This window comes from Arachis ipaensis, chromosome B9 (genome assembly GCF_059453495.1).
Source record: "Arachis ipaensis isolate K30076 ecotype BB chromosome B9, ASM5945349v1, whole genome shotgun sequence".
Taxonomy (NCBI): domain Eukaryota; kingdom Viridiplantae; phylum Streptophyta; class Magnoliopsida; order Fabales; family Fabaceae; genus Arachis; species Arachis ipaensis.
Window position 1 is genome coordinate 114,340,350 of NC_142444.1, and position 22,436 is coordinate 114,362,785.

Genomic DNA, 22,436 nt, shown 5'->3' on the forward strand with positions numbered 1-22,436 from the left:
TGAAAAAATTTTAATGCAAAGAAAACATGCAAGACACCAAACTTAGAATTCTTTAATGCTTACGCACTAAGAATTCAAGAATGCATATGATAAACATGAAAAGACACAAAACAAAAAATCATCAAGATCAAACAAGAAGACTTACCAAGAACAACTTGAAGATCATGAAGAACACCATGAATGCATGAAATTTTCGAAAAAAAAATGCAAGATGCACATGAAATTGACAACAAACTTATGACATGACTCATGACTCAAACAAGAAACAGAAAAATATTTTTGATTTTTATGATTTTCTAATTTTTTTTTATTTTTATTTTATGTTTTTCGAAAAATAATTTTGAAAAAGAAAATAAGGATTCCAAAATTTTTAATATGAATTCCAGGAATCTTATGCTCTAAAGCTCCAATCAAAGGGTCAGGCATGGCTTAATAGCCAGCCAAGCTTTAGTATATAACTCAGACATGACACGCCTGACATTCCTTACATTCAACAGCCAATTGGCTAAGAAAGATAAAGAAGCTCTTCTCTTGAGTATAAGAATTGAGACATGGCTTTACAGCCAGCCAGGCTTCAACATGCTCCATGAAACACTAGAATTCATTCTTAAAAATTCTGAAAGGAAAATATATTTTTGAAAACATTTTTATTTTAAAAAAATTTTTTTTTTTCGAAAACAAAGGAAGAATTTTTGAAAGATTTTTGAAAAATTTTTTGAAAACAAGACAAAAAGAAAATTACCTAATCTGAGCAACAAGATGAACCGTCAGTTGTCCAAACTCGAACAATCCCCGGCAACGGCGCCAAAAACTTGGTGCACGAAATTGTGATGCATATCCATGGCTTCAAAGGCCTGGTGCTCTGATCTAGTTTTATTGTCTGTCACAACTTCGATACAACTAACCAGCAAGTGCACTGGGTCGTCCAAGTAATACCTTACGTGAGTAAGGGTCGAATCCCACGGAGATTGTTGGTATGAAGCAAGCTATGGTCACCTTGTAAATCTCAGTCAGGCAAATATAAAGTGATAATGGTGTTTTCGAATAATAAATAATAGAATAGGGATAGAGATACTTATGTAAATCATTGGTAGGAATTTCAGATAAGCGAATGGAGATGCTTTTCGTTCCTCTGAACCTCTGCTTTCCTGCTATCTTCATCCAATCAGTCTTACTCCTTTCCATGGCTGGCTTTATGTGATACATCACCACTGTCAATGGCTACTTTCGGTCATCTCACGGGAAAATGATCCAATGCCCTGTCACGGCACGGCTAATCGTCTGGAGGCATCACCCTTGTCAATGGCTTCATCTTATCCTCTCAGTGAATAATATGCTCACGCACCCTGTCACGGCGCGGCTATTCATCTGTCGGTTCTCGATCATGCCGGAATAGGATTTACTATCCTTTTGCGTCTGTCACTAACGCCCTGCAATCGCGAGTTCGGAGCTCGTCACAGTCATTCAATCATTGAATCCTACTTGGAATACCACAGACAAGGTTTAGACCTTCCGGATTCTCTTGAATGCCGCCATCATTCTAGGTTACGCCACGAAGATTCTGGTTAAGAGATCTAAGAGATATTCATTCTAGCTTATTTCATGTAGAACGGAAGTGTTTGTTAGGCACACGTTCATAAGGGAGAAGGATGATGAGCGTCACACATAATCATCACCTTCATCACGTTCTTGGGTGCGAATGGATATCTTAGAAGAGAAATAAGAAGAATTGAATAGAAAACAGTAGTACTTTGCATTAATCTTTGAGGAACAGCAGAGCTCCACACCTTAATCTATGGAGTGTAGAAACTCTACCGTTAAAAATACATAAGTGAAGGTCCAGGCATGGCCGAGATGGCCAGCCCCCAAAACGTGATCAAAGGATCATAAGGTAATCCAAAAATCCTAATACAATAGTAAGAGGTCCTATTTATAATAAACTAGCTACTAGGGTTTACATGAGTAAGTATTTGATGTATAAATCCACTTCTGGGGCCCACTTGGTGGGTGTTTGGGCTGAGCTTAAGTGTTGCACGTGCAGAGGTCATTTGTGGAGTTGAACGCCAGTTTTTGTGCCAGTTTGGGCGTTCAACTCTGGTTTTGGATCCTTTTCTGGCGCTGGACGCCAGATTTGGGTAGAAAGCTGGCGTTGAACGCCAGTTTACGTCGTCAATTCTTGGCCAAAGTATGAACTATTATATATTGCTGGAAAGCCCTGGATGTCTACTTTCCAACGCAATTGGAAGCGCTCTATTTCGAGTTCTGTAGCTCCAGAAAATCCACTTTGAGTGCAGGGAGGTCAGAATCCAACAGCATCAGCAGTCCTTTTTCAACCTCTGAATCTGATTTCTGCTCAAGTCCCTCAATTTCAGCCAGAAAATACCTGAAATCACAGAAAAACACACAAACTTATAGTAAAGTCCAGAAATGTGAATTTAACACAAAATCTATTAAAAACATCCCTAAAAGTAACCATATTCTACTAAAAACATACTAAAAACAATGCCAAAAAGCGTATAAATTATCCGCTCATAAAAAATCAGCCAACTCAAAACAAGAACTTATAAACCTCTAAACAAGTGGATGCAACACAATATCTTCCCAATGGCCATAACTAACACACACAAACAAATAAAAATCAAGACAAAAATTGCAACTCTCAAATAAAATCAAAATATCAAAAAGATATAAACATGATACTCACAGTAACACCAAAAACCACACATAATAAACCCTCTCAAATTAGAATACATACAACAAATGGAAGATCAAACAACCACCAAGAAAAAAAAGATAACATCTAAAATTAAAAATAAATGGATTTAATATTAAGCTAAAAAGAACAAACAGCTAATAAATAAAACACCTGAAAACTCTAAAACCCGGGATTCTTTAAGATCATCTGCATCAAAGAGGCCTTCATTTGGAAAAACAAAGTAATACATCTTTGACTTCCTGAAGAGCTCTGCACTCTGGTCTCAACCTCGTAAGAATGGAACAAAAGAAAAACACACTATTAGCGATACAAAGCAACAGTTCAAACCATTAGAAAAAAAATTAAAATCAATACACAATTAACCACACTGACTATGAAAATAAAAAATAACATGCACCTTCGAACTTGTTTAACACTCAAATCAAGAACATATATAGAATTAGCATTAAAAGAAAATCCACTTCTTCACATATTCACTTAAATCAAGAGCATATACAAAATTAGCACAATTACACAATAGCAGATTTAAAGTAAAATTCAACCAATATGACACATAGACAATTTTTTTCAACCACGGAAAATAGTCGAGAGAAAAAAAACAATCACAAGAAAAGATATAAACATGATACTCACAGTAACACCAAAAACCACACATAATAAACCCTCTCAAATTAGAATACATACAACAAATGGAAGATCAAACAACCACCAAGAAAAAAAAGATAACATCTAAAATTAAAAATAAATGGATTTAATATTAAGCTAAAAAGAACAAACAGCTAATAAATAAAACACCTGAAAACTCTAAAACCCGGGATTCTTTAAGATCATCTGCATCAAAGAGGCCTTCATTTGGAAAAACAAAGTAATACTTCTTTGACTTCCTGAAGAGCTCTGCACTCTGGTCTCAACCTCGTAAGAATGGAACAAAAGAAAAACACACTATTAGCGATACAAAGCAACAGTTCAAACCATTAGAAAAAAAATTAAAATCAATACACAATTAACCACACTGACTATGAAAATAAAAAATAACATGCACCTTCGAACTTGTTTAACACTCAAATCAAGAACATATATAGAATTAGCATTAAAAGAAAATCCACTTCTTCACATATTCACTTAAATCAAGAGCATATACAAAATTAGCACAATTACACAATAGCAGATTTAAAGTAAAATTCAACCAATATGACACATAGACAATTTTTTTCAACCACGGAAAATAGTCGAGAGAAAAAAAACAATCACAAGAAAAGATATAAACATGATACTCACAGTAACACCAAAAACCACACATAATAAACCCTCTCAAATTAGAATACATACAACAAATGGAAGATCAAACAACCACCAAGAAAAAAAAGATAACATCTAAAATTAAAAATAAATGGATTTAATATTAAGCTAAAAAGAACAAACAGCTAATAAATAAAACACCTGAAAACTCTAAAACCCGGGATTCTTTAAGATCATCTGCATCAAAGAGGCCTTCATTTGGAAAAACAAAGTAATACTTCTTTGACTTCCTGAAGAGCTCTGCACTCTGGTCTCAACCTCGTAAGAATGGAACAAAAGAAAAACACACTATTAGCGATACAAAGCAACAGTTCAAACCATTAGAAAAAAAATTAAAATCAATACACAATTAACCACACTGACTATGAAAATAAAAAATAACATGCACCTTCGAACTTATTTAACACTCAAATCAAGAACATATATAGAATTAGCATTAAAAGAAAATCCACTTCTTCACATATTCACTTAAATCAAGAGCATATACAAAATTAGCACAATTACACAATAGCAGATTTAAAGTAAAATTCAACCAATATGACACATAGACAATTTTTTTCAACCACGGAAAATAGTCGAGAGAAAAAAAAACAATCACAAGAAAAGCCAGACAAAAACCACAATCACAACAGAAATTGAAAATCAAAAAAAGACATGAACTTCATACTAATAGTAACACCAAAAAACATGAATATGAAAATCAATTGAAATTAAAATACAAACAAAATGTGTAAACTCCAACAATCATCAAGACACAATGTGTTTCAATAGTGACTAAGAATAACACGATATTGTTTCATTGTATCAAAGTTTGAACAATTTTCCTAAAAATAGATATGAAAAAAATGATTTAACTTAACTTGCTGCTAGAAACTATTTTTCTCGGAACCCAGCAGCTAATTAGTGTCCACCCAATACTTAGCAACCAATAGAGATGTTGAAGACCCATTCGAGATGAAGTTCCTCAGTAAGCTACGTAAGCAATACACAACCTCTGTAACCAACAACAGTAAATATCAGTTTTCTACCGAAAAATATCAGTAATCTACCCAAAATTATCAAAGAACACATGGAAAACAAAGACACCAAAACATATACATTAGCATAACAACACTATACGTGATAACAGTGGCAAGACAACAACATTGACCTTCATATGTTTTTTTCTTATCCTATCCCTGTTCAACCTCCCAATCTACCAATCAAAATAATAAAGGATACAAAACTTTTAACTGATATAAAATAATAAATAATAAAAAATAGACCAACAAAAATTCAGAGGAGATAAACTAAACACAATTACACAGTACTAAATTCAAAATAAAATTCAAATAATTTCTTGCAAAACCCATTTTTCTAGCCACCAAAAATTATCTACGCGGAAAGAACCAAATAACCAATAAAAAAAATAAAGCCACAATTGTAAAAAATCCAAACCACAGGAGTAACAATTAATGTTCATCTTCATAATCAACGTCATACACAATATAAACATCGAAAATCAGCCAAAGCAAAACAAGAACTTATAAACCTCTAAACAACTGGATGCAACACAATTTTTCCATAACGGCCCTAACTAACACACACAAAAAGAAACAGATACCCAGATAAAAATCAAGACAAAACCCCCGACTCTAAAAAAATCCAAAGACCGAAAAAGACATAAGCTTGATGCTTACAATAACACCAAAAACCAGACACAATAAACCCGTTCAAATTAAGATACATACAAAAAATAGAAGATCAAACAACCATCTTGGAAAAAAGATAAAGTCTAAAGTTAAATTGAGAACGATTTAATATTAATCTAAAAGGAACAAACAGCCAATAAACCAACCACATTTACAACCAACATATAAATTGTCACACACAATGGAATAACACAAGATTCTTACAATAGTGAGCAAGAATAATACAAGATTCTTTCATTGTATCAAAGTTTGAACAATTTTCCTAAAAATAGATATGAAAAAAATTTATTTAACTTAACTTGGTGCTAGAAGCTATTTTTCTTGGAACCCAGCAGCTAATAAGTGTCCACCCAAAACTTAGCCACCAATAGAGATGTTGAAGACCCATTCAAGATAAAATTGCTCAGTAAGCTAGTAAGCAATAGTCCAAATTAGTAGCAAATTAACAAACAGTAGTATTGACATGTACAATATGAAATCAGTAGCAAATAGTCCAAATCATTTAGTTGCACAATAATTCAAAAATGATGGCACAATTGAGCTAAAAAGAAAATTTAGTCACAAATACCTCAATAACACAACAAAAAACTTCCCCAAGAGTTCTGCACTCTGCACTCTGGTCTCAACCTAATAACAATGAAACAAACTATTAAAAAACTACGTAGGAAATTATAAAACTCAAAATTAACCAAAATAAAAAACTCTAACGATTTTCAAACAAAAAAAATAAAATAGAATTTATCATAAAACACAGAGAATCAAAATGGTGATTTAAAATAAAAACCCTCTTCCAAATAAACTTTTAATTGAATAAACTCAACACTATCACACTGATCATAGCCAATCTCAAATATCAAACCAAACTACACTAAGAAGAAATGATAATCAGATGAAGGGCAAAAATAACACAACAAAAACCCCTCCACAAACTTAAAAATCATAAAACAAACCAAAATCACAGAAAGTCACAAACATTGGGAAAAAAGGGAAACGAACTCTTGTGCGACCTATAGTTCCTGTGCAACCTGAAAAAAGACCAAAATCAGATAAAGGGCAAAAATAAGACAACAAAAACCCCTCCACAAACTTAAAAACCAAACGAACTATAAAACAAATCAAAATCACAGAAAGTCACAAACATCGGGAAAAAAGGGAAACGACCTCTTGTGCAACCTGTAATTCCTGTGCGACCTGAAAAAAGACCAGAACCACCTCGCCGATCGGCTCCCGTTAACAGCCGCTGAATCTCTTGCGCCGTTGAGATTGGAATCGACCCCAAAGAACGTCCATCTTGAGCGGAGACACAGAATGGCCAAGGAGCGCGAGCGGCCGAAGGAGGACTCAAACTCTATGAGGTTGTGGATATGTTTCTTCCACTATACCAAAACCACCTCGTCGATCGGCTCCCGTTAACAGCCGTTGAATCTCTCGCGCCGTCAAGATCGGAATCGACGCCAAAGAACGTCCATCTTCAGCGGAGATACGGAATCCCCAAGGGGCGCAAGCGGCCGAGCGAGGACTCACGCTCTATGAGGTTGTGGACACCACCGACAGTAGAGGCATCGCCGGTGACGGAGAAACCATCGAAGAACGGAGAGGAGGAAGAATAAGGAAAAAATGAAAGAAAGGGAAGAAGAACAAGAGCAGGTGAAAGATGGCAGAGCTAGATAGACTGATCCGAAAGAACAGAGAAAGAAGAGGGAAAGAAGCTGAATCTGGGAAAAGTGGAGGAGGTGAATGGGGTTTCAATGAGAGAGAAGAAGAAGATATCGAAGAAGCAAGATTCAGGATAATAATAGAAGAGAGAGATGACAACCTAGTATGAGCTGTAAGTGGGACCCTGAGGTGATATTTTTCAATTTAAAAAAAATCAAAATTCCCAGAAAATGCCATGTAGGATATGTTTCTTCCACTATACCATAGTTATATAGATTGCATCCTTACACTTTCAGTTTCGACTTGTCAATTTTATATGTGACATGTCTTTCCGATAATTTTTCAGCAAATATATGTTCGACATAAAAAAAAAGCACCTTTTATATGTATTCTTGTATTTTGTTGAAAAGTAAATGTCAATGCTTAGATAAGAAATAAAAAGATGTTTCATCTAATATAATCTGAATAATGATGACAATGGAAATCGATGTAATTTTAGTTTTAAGCATTCCAGCAGTTGTTTTCAACTTATGATATGTTAAGTAGCTTCAGCTGTAACTAGTAAACAAATTTGTATAATTAAAACTAAAAACTAGAAAAAATTATAAAAGATACTTATATTTAAACATGTGAATAAATAGGAGATAAATTAATACGTTTAAAAAAATATTAAAAATTTTGAATATGTCAAAAAAAAGGAGAAAATTGGTATATAGACTATGTTTGCTAGGTAGTGTTTGTTTGTAGAGATTGGAACTGAGACTAGGGGACAAGAATTCAGTATTATGTTTGTTGAGTTAGAGACTGGTACTTAAATTTGTGTTTCTGTCTCCAAAATTTCAATATTTCAGTACCTCCAAAAAATAAAGACACTGAAAACTGAAGTTTTTAAAGACAGATAAAAACTTTAATAATATTTTGTACCGAAAATACCCCATTCTAATTAATTAATTTCAACTTTACTCTTTCTTCAAATTAGATTAGGGCTTCAGTCTTAGCAGCCATCACTCCATCTTCTCATTTGTTCTTCGAAGACTTGGTTGCAATCTCTGCATCACCAGTGTCAGGACAGTCACCTCGTCGCCGCCGTCGTAACCACCGCTAGGTAAGTGAGTCGCCGTCGAAGTTTGTCTTCCTAGGCCACGTGTTCTCATGTCCTCATTTTCTCCTTCACAGGACAACGTTCAAGGAACCCAGTTACAGAGTCTCCCCTGTTGTTGTCAAGTTCAACCACCTCCTTATCGTCGTCATAGCTTCTGTAACCTAGGTTAGTTGTAGACAATTTTTTTTACTGATTTCGTTCATTTTTTTTACGTGACCTAACTTCTGTGGATTTGGTTCTTTGTTCTAATATATAGATGGATAGATAGAATCTTTCTCTTGCTCTTTTCAATGCGATTTGGTTCTTTGTTCTAATATATAGATGCATAGATAGCTTCTATGAATTTGGTTCTATGTTCTCATATCTTGTTTCATCAATTGCGTTTGTGCTGTACTTCTTATGAATTGGTTTTGGTCATGCTTGGTTTTTTTGGAATTCATGTTTATACAGCTTTTGATTTTGATTTGATACTCTTTTTGCATAATTTACGTCTATTTAATGTAAAAATGTGTAATTTTTTGTAAATGTATGATTGTTATAGCTATAACCAGCTCACTCACAGTGATTTCTGAAATCTTATGGATGAAAAATTTATTAGCTTAGTTATAATTTAAGAGTAGTGGCACTCCAGTAATATACTGTGATATTCAACTATAGGTAATCAAATTTTATATAACTGGACCAATCACATTATTTAAAATTGGGTAGCACTTTGTTAGGAAACGTGTTAATCAGCATCAGTTTTACAAATTTAACATATTTCAAGAGTTGACTAAGTTGCTATTATCTTTACTAAACCCCTCTCTTATCAAATGAAGTGAAATTTTTATTTTAGCTTAAAGGGTAAAAGGTAAGAGAGTCTTGAGTCTATTGAATCTTCAAAATTAATAATTATTAAGTTTATTTGAATTATTTAATCTGCACAAGTCTAATTAACTTTTCTCTTTCTAGTTGGTTGACTTGTTAAGACCTTGTTAGTTAGTATAACTCCAACTAATTTTTCAGAATCTAATCCCTTAATTTATTGGGGCCTTGCTAATTAATATAACTAACTAAATTTTACACTCCTTAGTTGGTCAACTGGTTACAATGAGACTTTGCAGTTTAGATCAATGAATTCTAAGCCTTTTCACGTTTTGTTGGTTAACTTCTTAGGATGAATAATCTCAACAACATTAATATAGTTTGTATGATAATCATGGATGATTCGAAGTAATAACTCTTAACACAACTCTTTCAATCTAAACCACAACAGCTTTTGGAAGACTTTGATTTGCTTAAAATACCTGAAAAAGTCACTTTCAGTATATGAAATGAGAAAGGAAAATCGATATTTTCATTTTTATTGTGTTTCTATTGTATTTCTTGTTTCGATTTTCAATTGAAGCTAAATTAAAATTTAGAAGTAAATAGAGTTAATTGTCTTTTGGTTCCAGTTTCTTGATCTTGTCTTTTAGATTTATTTGAATGTTTATGCGTTTTTTAATGTAATGACTTTGCTAGAAAGACATGGAGCGGTAAGAAATTATTAAGCGATGCGTGTGTTTTTATGAAGAGATGAGATCCAAGCATGAAGATTTGATATTGTTCCTTGTACTTACGCTATTTGTTTACTTTAGGGATAGTAGTGGCCAATTGTCGTTAGGCGAAAGAATGAATAGCAGAATTAGACGTGAGGCTTTAAAGCATATTGTTGGTGAGGGTGATAGGAATTATATTTGTGAGTTGAGAATGAACACAAATGTCTTTGCTAATTTGTGTGAGTTGCTCCAAGTTCAAGGAGGACTTAAAGAGGATGGTCATGTAAGCCTGCCAGAGCAGGTTGCAACTTTCTTAATTATTTTAGCACATCACAAGAAAAATCGTAGCCTGTAGGTTAGATTTTGTATGTCCGGAGAGACAGTTAGTAAGTATTTAATAAAGTTTTAAAGGCTGTAATACGTATTCAAAGCATTTTGTTTGCCAAGGCTACACCAGTTGAAGAGGATTGACTTGACCCACATGGAGAAGGTTTAAGGTAGAGCTTACTCGATGTTGTGTATGATTTGTTTTTGCCTGAAGGATTCTATATCTGAGTATCATAACTTTCTATGGATGATAGGGTTTCTTGGGAGCATTAGATGGCACTTATATAGAGATGACAGTCCCTGAGTCTGAGAAGGCAAGATATCGAACAAGAAAGGGTAAAATCTGCACCAATACCTTAGGAGTGTGTAACCGGGAGATGGATTTTGTTTATGTACTCAGTGGATGGAAGGATCGGTATATGATTCACGGGTACTTCGAGATGCAATAACTCGTCGTAATAGTCTTAAGATACCCCACGAAAATTATGCCATCTTTGGAGTTAAGCCTATACATATAACTTGAGTTCACAATAGTTAAACTTATGTTGTTTGAATTACTTGTCTATAGGTTATTACTATTTAGTTGATGCTGGTTACACAAATAGTCCGGGATTTCTAGCACCGTATAGAGGCACTCGATATCATGTTAGAAAGTGGGTCCAAGGAGCACGTGCACCGTGTAATTACCAAGAATATTTTAATAGGGTCCATTCTTTTGCCAGGAATATTAATAAGCGATGCTTTGGTTTGCTGAAGAAGAGGTGGTTCATCTTAAGAAGCCCTAGCTTTTACCCTCTAAAAACACAAACTCAAATAATTATTGCTTGTTGTTTGCTGCAAAATTTTATTCGAAAGAGTATGGATATGGATCCGGAGGAGCAAGGTAGCATATTGGATGAATTTATGCCTGATGGAGATGAAGCATAGGACGGAATGATTGATGTGGTTGAAAACACGAACGAGTGGACTCACTAGCATGACAACATAACAACTGAGATGTATGAAGAGTGACGAACAAGTCATATGGAGTAGTGTTGTAAGAGCTGCGTAATGAACATTATAATTGATTAAGTAGTGTTGTAATAGCTGCATTTTAATTTGTAAGACTTGTTGAGACATAAAACATTGTAATAGCAACCTTTAATTTGTAATAACAACTAATTGTTTGTGGTTTAGGGTAAAATATTTGTATTTGCTTATGGCATGAATTGTAGGTTGTGGTTTAATTGTGGTTATTTGTGTTATTTTTGGCTGTTTTATTATTTTTGTTAATTTATGTTAATTTTGTTAACTTATGTTAATTTATTTTAATTTTTTAATTTATGTTCTCAAATTTTAATTTTGCACAAATTTAATTATCTTAATTTTGGTAGGTGAAAATGGACAATAAACGCATGTGGAGTGATGAAGAGACTAATGTTTTTGTTGGCTTCATGGGGGAGTGCATAGAAAAGGTTCCTGCTCCATGAAAGCGAAGATTTGTAGAAGAAACATGTCACGATGTTAAAGCATCAACCAATAAGGAGAGCATCGATATTTTACACATTAACACAAGATTGAATCAACTTGTCCAAATAAAATTATTTAATAGCTAATCAAAACAAATTTTCTTGCAGATTTCAGATTGAGTAGCTAGTTAAAACAGAGATCAAGAAATAGTAACACAACACAAGATTGAATCAACTAGTCCAACTAAAAGTATTTATAGCTAATCAAAACAAATTTTCTTTCAAATTTCAGATTGAATAGCTAGTCAAAACAGTGATCAAGAAATAGTAATACAACACCATATCATACTTAATCTTGTCAATCGGACAAATCAATATGAGAGAATACATTCCCAATTTAAGATAACACACCAGTGTGCACTAATTCTGATAAGAAAAAAGAGTGATAATAGAAACATAATTATGATAAATAGTTCTCAAGTTATCTGCTTTGTTTTTCTACATAGTAATTATCATAAACAAATTTATAAAATTAACAATCACAAATTCACAAATCAGCAATTAACATATACAAATAAGGAAAAAAAATTATATAATATGCAAACGATGGAATCAATACTCGGCAATCACAAATTCCCAAATCTTAAAAAAAAGATGACACAGATATTAGAAATATAAAGCAAATGAGGGAAAATCAGAACTCAGAAATCACAACTTCAGAAATTTTCAACAATTGATGAAGCGTAAATCAACAATTTTAAGCAAATCAGGGCAAATCTCAAATCAGAAAATGAGGGATTTACACATTTTCATCGATATGAGGCCAAATAAGAAAATGAGGGATTCACAAATCAGAAAATGAAAGAATAAAAAATGTTATACAAAATTATCAACTTTGAACTTCACAAAATTAACAAGCAAATAAGGTAAATTGACAGAAGATACAGGTCCGTTGACAGAGATACAGCAGAGACCAGAGGCACAGCTCCGAGACGGTGGCGACGCAAACCCAAGGGTGCGCAAACGACAGCAACGTCATAAACCTTGGGGAGCAACTGGCGCCACGAAGATGAACCGATGGAGAATTGGAGACGCGCTGTCGTCGTTCGGACCCTTGGAGGTGCTACTGGCGGCGGGTCAGACTAGAGAATTCCTTCACGGGAAAGGCAAGGAGAAAGGGTAGAGGAGAGGAGAAAAGGGGTTAGGGTTGCATGCTGAAAAAAATGAAATTGGATTTGGAGGTCAGGGTTGTTAATTAAAATTAAGGGTATTTTTGTAATTTTAAATATTTAGTATTTACTTTTATTTCAAACCAAATAGTATACTGAGACATAAATCAGTCTTGTATACTTTTACACCAAACACAATACTAATACATATTTTTGTTTCTGTCTCTTAGTCTCTGTCTCTCTATTTCTGTCTCTTGATCTCTATCTTACAAACAAATACTACCTTAGATACATTTAATTTTAAATACTAAAATAAATCATTTAGTATAAAATTAGGAACTAATTTAGTACACTTATAATGTGACATATCAAATAGCATGTAGATAAATTATATTGTGACATATATTAGGTACCAAATAAATACTTAAGTAAATAATACTATGACACGTGATATTACTATTCATACTAGTATGTCACATATCACTAATTGATCCATTATCATATTAGTATATATAACTAAATTATGATGTGACATATATCACTAATAGCCTATGTCATTAAGTCATATGAACAATCCATTAATAAAAAAGGAATTAACGAATACCACATTAGCAAATATTAAAAATATTTTTTAGTGCAATTGAAATTGCGGAAATGATTACAATACACGAGATCAATTCCATATAGACCACTTTAGAGCTTTAGTGGCCAATAATGATTTTAGGTTCATTACATTTGACTAATTTTTTTTATATTAAACTGTTATTGGTGATTTTTATTAGTATTATGATATTTTAGTGTAATACAATAATATGAAAAATATGCAGGATAAAAAAAATTGTGAATAACGTTTTGAATACGACAAAAAATTAAAAAAAGTAACCAAAAATTGTGAATCATGATTTTAAATAAGACAAAAAAAAACTAAAAATAATGAGTTATGATTTCAGTTTTTTAAATTAAAAAATATAATCTATAAAATTGTGAATCACGATTTTTTTTTTTTGTTTTATAAATTGGTAGTCACAATTTATATTAAACATCGTAGTCGAAAAATACAACAATTTAGACTCATATTAATGTATTACATAACTTTATCCATCATATGAAAAATAAAAATCAATTATTTTTCTGGATAAAAAAATTATTTTTGATAAAAATAAATCTGTGTAAAAGATTTAATTTTTTTAAGTAAAATACAACTTTTAACTACTAAAGATTTGAACATTGACATTTCCAAGTCCCATCTACTATTTGACATATTATCTCCAATTGAAAGAACCACTAATAAGCACTAAGCAAATTGCACATGTACTGTTACCAAAGAATCAGCCTTAGTTATATTATGATCCCGTAGCTTCATTGTATTTGATTACACAGTCATACATACGTGACCCAAGAAATTCTGCAACCTCAACATGTTTCACCTACAAAAACAAACATATTTACGGCGACAAATAATAAATACAAGCTAAAAATCATAATTCAAAAGACTAAAAAAAATAATTAAATCATGTGAATTGAGCAAGTTAGAGAAACAATCATAATGAAATGCATTACCATTCCAATCTTGAGTGAATCACATTTTAATTGGGCGTAGAGATTTGTTTCTATTCCACGACCCTGTCAAGAAACATGGTTAGTTTACAGTAAAAGTGTAAAACAATAAAGGTCCATTTGATTTCTGTTTAAAATTCTTGTTTTCTTAACCTTAAGACTATAAGATTTTAAGAAGGAAAAGAAACCATATGTAAGATTTTATGAATTTCTATTTCTTTTTCAAAATTCTGAATACAAAAACTACTTAGCACAAAAAATGTCTCAAAATATTTTTTTATGGCCAAAAAAATAAAATAAAATGCATACATATGATTTAGAGAAGTGTATCCCATCTATATGGTTATTTCACAAATGGGATCCTCTATTTTATTTTTAAAACATTAAAAAATTTTATAATAGTGTGAAAATAGCATCTTTTGATTTTTTGGTTTCAAAAATTTAAAATAATACTTTAAAATATTAAAATCCGTCTCTCTGATTTTTTATTTTAAAAAATTTAACCATTTAAAATTGAAATGAAAGCCTTTAATTTCTGTTTTCAAAAAATTAAAATATTTAAAAATTAAATCAAACTTTTCGATTTTGGTTTTTTTTCTAAACGATTCCTATATTTTGGGAAAAAAGCAAAAAATAATATCTCTATATATATAGACTATGCTATGTGTACTTTAAAATCAGCCACCAATGTAAAATGTTAAAATTAAATCACACATATATTTATATACAAATACATTAGTAACTGATTTTGGTGCGCAAATTATTTTTGATATTGGGGTGGAAATGATGTTTTTTTAGGATTATGGATAATAAGGATGTTATTCTCAAATGTGGAACTTTTTTATTTAAAATGTGGAAATCGGACCCTCCGATTTGTTTGAGAATAAAAATCGGACCATCCGATTTATAAAGAACAAAAAGTCGGACCCTCTGATTTGTAAGTTTTTTTTAAAAAAAAAATCATAACAAACAAATCGAACTCTCCGATTTGGTATTTAAAAAATGTTAAAAATCAAATTACAAAATAATCGATTCTCATATCAAAATAAAAGACATGCACACACCACACATTTATGGTATACAAATAGCATTTTTGTATATATATATATATATATATATATATGTATGTACCTCATTGTAAACCCGTATTATTATTATTATTTTTTTTTTGCCCAAAATTATGTTATGGTGAAGGAACTCACCATCCCTTCTAAGATAACAAGATCTGCATCACTGGCATGGTAAGCAACCTCCTGAGACACCCTAGTAAGATCAATAACCTGCGAGCCTCCGAAAACAAAGGAGTAAGAAAAATGTAATCAACCTTCAAGTCGATTATTTGTGACTATAGGGCCAAAGCTATATTGATTCACATTTAGATTCCCTAACATAAAAGAGTACTATAATTTTTCTTACAGGTAAATCATTGCCAGAGTTGGCAATTAACAGATTTGAAGTGCTGACACCGATGAGACATCCTTCCTCGTCCGTTAACTACCAAGTAACATGATAGAGTCAGCACAGAATTTTGTTGTACTATAAAGTTGCTTACCTTCTTTTACTTGTTCTTCTTGTTCCTTCTTTTAATTACCTTAGATATAATTTCAATTAGCTCTAAGTATGTCACATCATTGATAGAAGGCAAGTCATTAGCAGCCAATACAACCTGAATGCACACCAAGAAAAGCAATTTCAGTTACATTTTCAATTTCAATAATGGACATATGCTAATTGCCCTAAAATAATATATCGAATTCTATGTATTTTCTGTTTGGTGTGAGAGGAGCAAATCTTGGCCGTTATACCTTACATGAACAATGAAGGTTTAGACTTTCGAGTTACTCAAAGGGCACAAGTTGAAACATCATTTTAAAAGTTACATAACCACTCTTCTCATTTGATATGCTCCCAAAGATGAACTTTTAGATTTCAACCATGCTACATTATACTAAAAATCAGTCACTAAATCAGTTATTGATATAAATATACATATAGAATACGGATTGAAGATGAGTTAAATAAAACACGTATTATATACAAATATATGGTGGTTGATTTAATGGTTAATTTTTTGTATTTATGTAGTATTTTTGTTTAGATTCACATAAACTTTCATTCCTATGAACTCCTTATAATGTAAACTAAACGCTTAACCCTAAACAATGTCTGCAAACCTGGCTACCGCGTCGAAGAAGCTCCCTCACAAATGGCAAAATACCCAAAATGATATCTGCACCAGAGTTATCAACAAATATGATAACCTGCAATGATAGAGGGAATGATCAACAAAAAATTATGCCAGAATTTGTATGTTCCTATAGAAACATATACTTGCCTTCTTCCACTTCTTTTTTCTCCATTTCATTTTGAAAGTATCAAGATCATCGATAATCCAAGGCCGAGCGACAAGCTTTTCGCAAGCAGATGAAAAGGACATTCCGTCCCTTGAGAAAGCCTCTGCAAGCTTCAGGAAATTGAGAGTGGAAAAATAGTTAGCACATAAACTGCAAGTAGAAATAGATATAAATCCTCCACAGTCCAAATTCTGGCATATGAATATGATTGTAGTAAATAAAAAAGCAATAGTTGTTTGAACCCTATCTGGTTTTCAAGCATACTGTTTTTTTAATCCTATTAACAACTAGCTAAGAGTACTAATCAGATACACCATGCCAATACCAAATTAACTAGAAACTAAGATTTTGAGGACTTAATTTCCTGTGGAAATTAGAACTTAGATTAGTCAATTGTTAGTTACCATTATACCAAGTGATCAAACTTGCATATGGCAAATCAACCTACCTCAATAGAACCAAGGTCGAATACATTCCCTGCGAAAATTCCTCTAACTAGATTTTCAAGTCGCTCGCCTTCATCTCGGATGGCGTCATTAAGACGAACAACGTTCTCAAATAGTGAGATAGCCTTTAAATTCTCTTCCTCCTGCCACATATTCAAAATGAAAATCTAATGACTCTTTAGTTTTGGCTAATAAATTTAGACCCTGCTAACCAATTATTCTTAAAAATGAACAAGAATTGCCTTGACTTTCTTGAAGATATCTCTGAATCCAACTTCCCTAAGTACTTGCTCGCGAAGTCTGCATAAAAGCTACATCCAAAGCAACCAACCAAAACCTAAATGAATAATCAAAAGAAAAACCACAGAACTGAAAGAGGAATTCAGCTAAAAGATTTACACGGATATCAAGAGGGACTCCATGACTTGCAGGATCCTTCTTCAAATCTTCTAGTATTTCAGCATACCTTAATAAAATGGCAGAAACGTCATTTCTTTCATTCACAATATGATACCAACAGTGAAAATGTTAGTAAATCACTTATCCCAAAAGTTTAGACTGTTAGGTAGAGACAATTAAATGATTATATACCTAACATACCTTTTGGACTTGAAGCATGAATTGTACATATGTCTAGTTTTTGCTTTATGCTAAAATTCTTTAAGAAAATCATTTATCCCAAAAGTTTAAATGATTAAGTAAAACGCAAGTGAAGGATTATATCTTACAAAAAGGGTTACCTTTTAGCAAATATTTCAGCTCTGTTTGCAGCATCTGGAACAGAAGAATCAGTCTCAGCACGCTTCCTGTGCCAAATGAAACCCAAACACATTGAAATAATGCATCAACTACACTGTACGGATGCATGTGCTTTCACAAGAAGAAGAAGAAGAAGAAGAAGAAGAAGAAGAAGAAGAAGAAGAAGAAGAAGAAGAAGAATACTTGTAGGAAGGGATAGTATTCAGGAGGAGATTAATCCAAGATAGCTCGGTGGGAGCAGGAACACTTGGATCATCAGAAGGGTCCCTCCAAGGAATGGTGCATGCTCTGTACTCTTCATTCAACAAAGGGAACTCTACCAACTCTGATGATGTGCTACTCTTTTCAATTATTGCTTCTTCTTCTTCTTCTTCTTCTTCTGATATATACATATCTCAGTCATCGACGTTGTTACCAACACATTCTACTAAGTTCAAGAACAATAAATCTTCTAACTTATCTCTATTTATGTCTTGGGGTATTTTAAACAAAAACATACAAGAAACAAGCAATAGACTACAGATGCAACCATGGTCCAAGCTAAAACCTTACAGTTACAGGTCATACATAAATTTTACCTAATATTATTACGAGAAATACTTATATGCTTCTAAACTACATTTAGCATGTGTTCGAAAAATATGTATATCAACTCATCCTTGTTTCTTCTAAGTATTGCAGACAAGAATAAGAGGCATTATGCTGGAGAAACGTGTAAGTATTTCTGTTATGTTATATGTACCTATACCAAGTGTTTTTGAGTGGGCACAAGAGAGGAAGTTGGCCTTGCTTGAGCAGGAAGAAGAGAATAATGATGGAGGAGGATTGAAATTCCAAGCAATGCTGCTGCAACATGGGACCAATGGCGAAGATATTGTTGGTGACATGAACAACTTGTTACATGCTGATGACCTTATCATAGTGTGTGTGCGTGTTGAATTTGTCAGGAAAATTGAGAAATTCTTAAGATCATATTCTTTGTTTTATTAATTTCTGTGTTAGAATAGTATATATATGTGTGGAAATCTTTATTTAATGTATTTTTATTTTTTGTCTGGTGGACATTAAATTGAGATTGCTAGCGAAACATGGTCCACTATTTGGGACTTCTGGCGGATAAAAATACCATTAGAAAGTCCTAATACTCAAATTTCAAACACCTAAGGATGTTAATACTTCTTTTTCTTCAATAAAGCATTCAAAATTTGCGATTGTTTACTGAAGCTTGTTCCACGAAGAGGAAATACCTCTCTTTTTCTCTATGTTTCGGCCATAAGGCCTTTGTAGTCTCAAAATTATTTTTGATTGTAATATAAGAAAGACTGGTATTAGAGAGCTTTCAAGAAGTGTTTTAAAATCTTAGGATTAACGAGATAAGGATTCGGTTTAGAGTATATACCTCTTTTATGTCATACAAAATTCTAATCATGTGATTGAATGCTGAATGATGAAATTGAATGTTTGAGAGTGCATTTGATTATGTTTGAATGATATTTTTATGATTGGAATGCTTTATGTTATAAGTTGGGAGCCTAAGCTAAGAAATTATTGAGAATGATAAAGTGAAATTCGGACAAAAATATAATTACCTGAAAATTAAACTAAGACGGTAAAATTCTAAATATTGAGAGAAAAAAGTTTAAGAATATGTTATAGAAGTAAAAAGTGAAGGAAAGATTAAAAATTACCAAGAGAACCCAGCATGAGGAGTAAGAATAACTGAATAAGTACACTAACACTCTCTGTGGTGAAATATCTCTTCTAAAAGTTTAAGAAAATTAAATATCAAATTCTAAATCTTTTCGTGATTAAGACTATAATACTATATCATAAAATAACTCTTAAAAATTTGAAGTATTGAATATAAATCTATAAATAATTTTACATCATCTAATAGACTAATAATAACTGGAAAAACAAAAAGTCATATATTTGGCTATACATATAAGTGTTTTCATATAGTAAATACCCCAATTTAATTATTTCATTATTCTTCCTTCTTTTCATTAAATTAATTAAATGAACAAAAAAATAAAAAATAGAAAGAGAAGGAAAGAAAGATGATATATAGATATGGACAAGACACGTCCAGTGAAATCCGTCCATGTGAGATATTCCACTAAGTTCCCAACACACCCAATGAAATTTTTTAGGTTTAATTATTCTGTTAGTTTCTATAATTTTATGAAATTTTTAATTAAATCTTATATTTTTTTTAATTGAGTTTTGCATTAATTTTTTTTTGGTGACTATTAATTTTTTTTAATTAAGTCTTTATATTTTTATTTCTTTTATTTAGGTTTCTGCACCAATTTTTTTTTTTTAATTTGGTCCCTATTCAGTTAAACCAATTACTATAAAGAGGGACCTAATTGAAAAAAAAAATGGTGCAAAAACTAAATTAAAAGAAAAAAAAGTACAAAAATCTAATTAAAAATTTTACAAAACTATAGAAACCAACAGAATAATTAAACCAATTTTTTAATATGATGAGATGAGATGATATGTATCCTCTGTGACAAATTCTTCCTCCCTATACCAATTCATGTAAGCTACAACATTTTACTTTCCTACCCCAAACATGTTACAAAACTTATGATTCACAGATACTGACACAGGCACGGGACACGATACATGACATGGGAACACGCATACATATAAAATATAAAATATAAAATATTTTTTAAATAAATTGTAATAATATTTTGATATTTTATTAATATTAAAATATAAATTAAATTTTTAGTTATTTTTAATGTCTTATTTTAATTATATTAAGTATTTAAAATATTTTTTGTTTTAATAAATAATAATATATACTATATCTAAATTTATTTTAAGAATATATGTTAAGAATAAGATTGGATACGCTGACACGTGATGGTAGTTAGGTGTGTTTAGGCGTGTGCGAAAAAGAATTTTTTATTTTTTTATTAAGACACGATTGGACACAACAAATACGCATGTCAGACGAGTGTCGGTGAGTATCGTATTCAAAAATGTGTCTGACACACGAATACGACAATTCAGCGAAGTGTCCGTGCTTCATAGTGTAAAAACCTTTCTTATTCTCTCTGGCTCTAAAATCCTTTTTAAACTTCTCATAATGTATGATATATATTAAGGGCATTTGTTTAGCTTCTTCTCTAATCTAAAATTATATATAGAAACTTATTTTGATTTGTAATGTTTAAACCTCGTGGTCATCCGAGTCTCTATAGTTGTATTTATTATTTGTAAAGAAATAATAATTTATCTATTTAAATACGTATATCACTACAAAAAATACTGTTAAAATCAACGGTCAAATTGACGATAAAATTGTCGATAATAATAAAAATCGACGAAAAAAACGACGGCAACATCGGTCACTTTAAAACGTGTCGATTTTTTAAAAATCTAATAAAATCGACGGCTTGCAGGGCTGTCGATAAGTTTTCAATAAAATCGACACCCGATGTGTCGATATTATGGAGTTAAGATTTTTACATATTTATAAATAGACATTCTGGTTGTCAATAATATTATCAAAAAACGACGACACATTTGTCGATATTTTATTTATTAAAATCGACGAACTCTCCATCGATATAACTATTAAATTATCGACAAGTCTGTCGTCTATTTTTTGTTTTATTTTATCCATTTTAAATTAAAAAGCGACAGCATTGACGTTGTTTTTTTGTCCATCTTAAATTAAAAAATTGACAACATAACCGTTGATTTTCGTAGCCATATTTTTGTATTTTTTTTCTACTTGAAAATAGTAAATAATTAATACAAATAAATTTAAATAGAGAAATAAAATTTATACTAAATATTAGATAATGAGACAAATAAATTTTTAAATATAGAAATAAAATTTATACTAAATATTAGATAATGAATTTGCAAACTTATCAAAATAATAATCAATCCTCTAACATAAAGATTCAAAACAAAATAAATAACTAAACTTAGACTTAAATATGTCTAAATTGTAATCTACTAATGATACAAAACATTATTATTATTACTGAAGAATCCTTCTCAATTTGAAAAGCTGCAATCTCCTTGTAATTTTCGAACAGGCATCCTGGATTATTGTTTTAGAAAAAAATAGTAAGCATGATACATAACAGCTGCGAAATTTCGCACAACATTCAAAATATAAAATATTAAATATTGTAGTTCAACAATAGTTGAATGCACTAAAGATGAAAAACGATTAGGATCCTAACTTATCTTCCTAATTTTTAAAGAATGTAAGAGTATCCATCAGGACTAAGAGCGACCAACCTCTTTAGGAAAATGAACACCATTTGTCTTTTTTATAGCCTCAACCCTGAAGAACAGAAACAGATTATTAAAAAGGCTTCATAATTGGATTGTCTTAATAAATGCTTTGATTTC

The 22,436-nt window shown here is 31.7% G+C and overlaps 1 protein-coding gene and 1 long non-coding RNA gene across 6 annotated transcripts; both read right to left on the reverse strand.

Moving 5' to 3' along the window:
• Positions 1-1,734: 1,734 nt before the first annotated feature.
• LOC110267313 (uncharacterized) lies at positions 1,735-6,325 on the reverse strand. Its single transcript, XR_015900035.1, has 4 exons — positions 6,275-6,325; positions 6,006-6,117; positions 2,867-5,009; positions 1,735-2,383 (listed from the first exon to the last, which is right to left on the reverse strand). It is a non-coding gene; the product is annotated as an uncharacterized LOC110267313 (long non-coding RNA).
• A 6,138-nt stretch (positions 6,326-12,463) lies between these two features.
• LOC107618226 (damage-control phosphatase At2g17340) lies at positions 12,464-19,044 on the reverse strand. 5 transcript variants are annotated; one of them, XM_088500466.1, is made up of 14 exons: positions 18,787-19,044; positions 18,228-18,423; positions 18,026-18,091; positions 17,685-17,751; positions 17,528-17,596; positions 17,288-17,428; positions 16,821-16,949; positions 16,660-16,746; positions 16,077-16,151; positions 15,902-15,979; positions 15,688-15,765; positions 14,489-14,551; positions 14,250-14,355; positions 12,464-12,901 (listed from the first exon to the last, which is right to left on the reverse strand). In XM_088500466.1, exons 1-13 carry the CDS (start codon positions 18,962-18,964, stop codon positions 14,272-14,274), a joined length of 1,311 nt encoding a protein of 436 aa, XP_088356592.1. In that variant the 5' UTR covers positions 18,965-19,044; the 3' UTR covers positions 12,464-12,901; positions 14,250-14,271. The 5 variants fall into 5 exon arrangements, with proteins under 5 accessions (XP_088356592.1, XP_088356591.1, XP_088356590.1 ...); XM_088500465.1 differs by having other exon boundaries at positions 12,464-12,912; XM_088500464.1 differs by having other exon boundaries at positions 12,464-12,973.
• Positions 19,045-22,436: the final 3,392 nt, after the last annotated feature.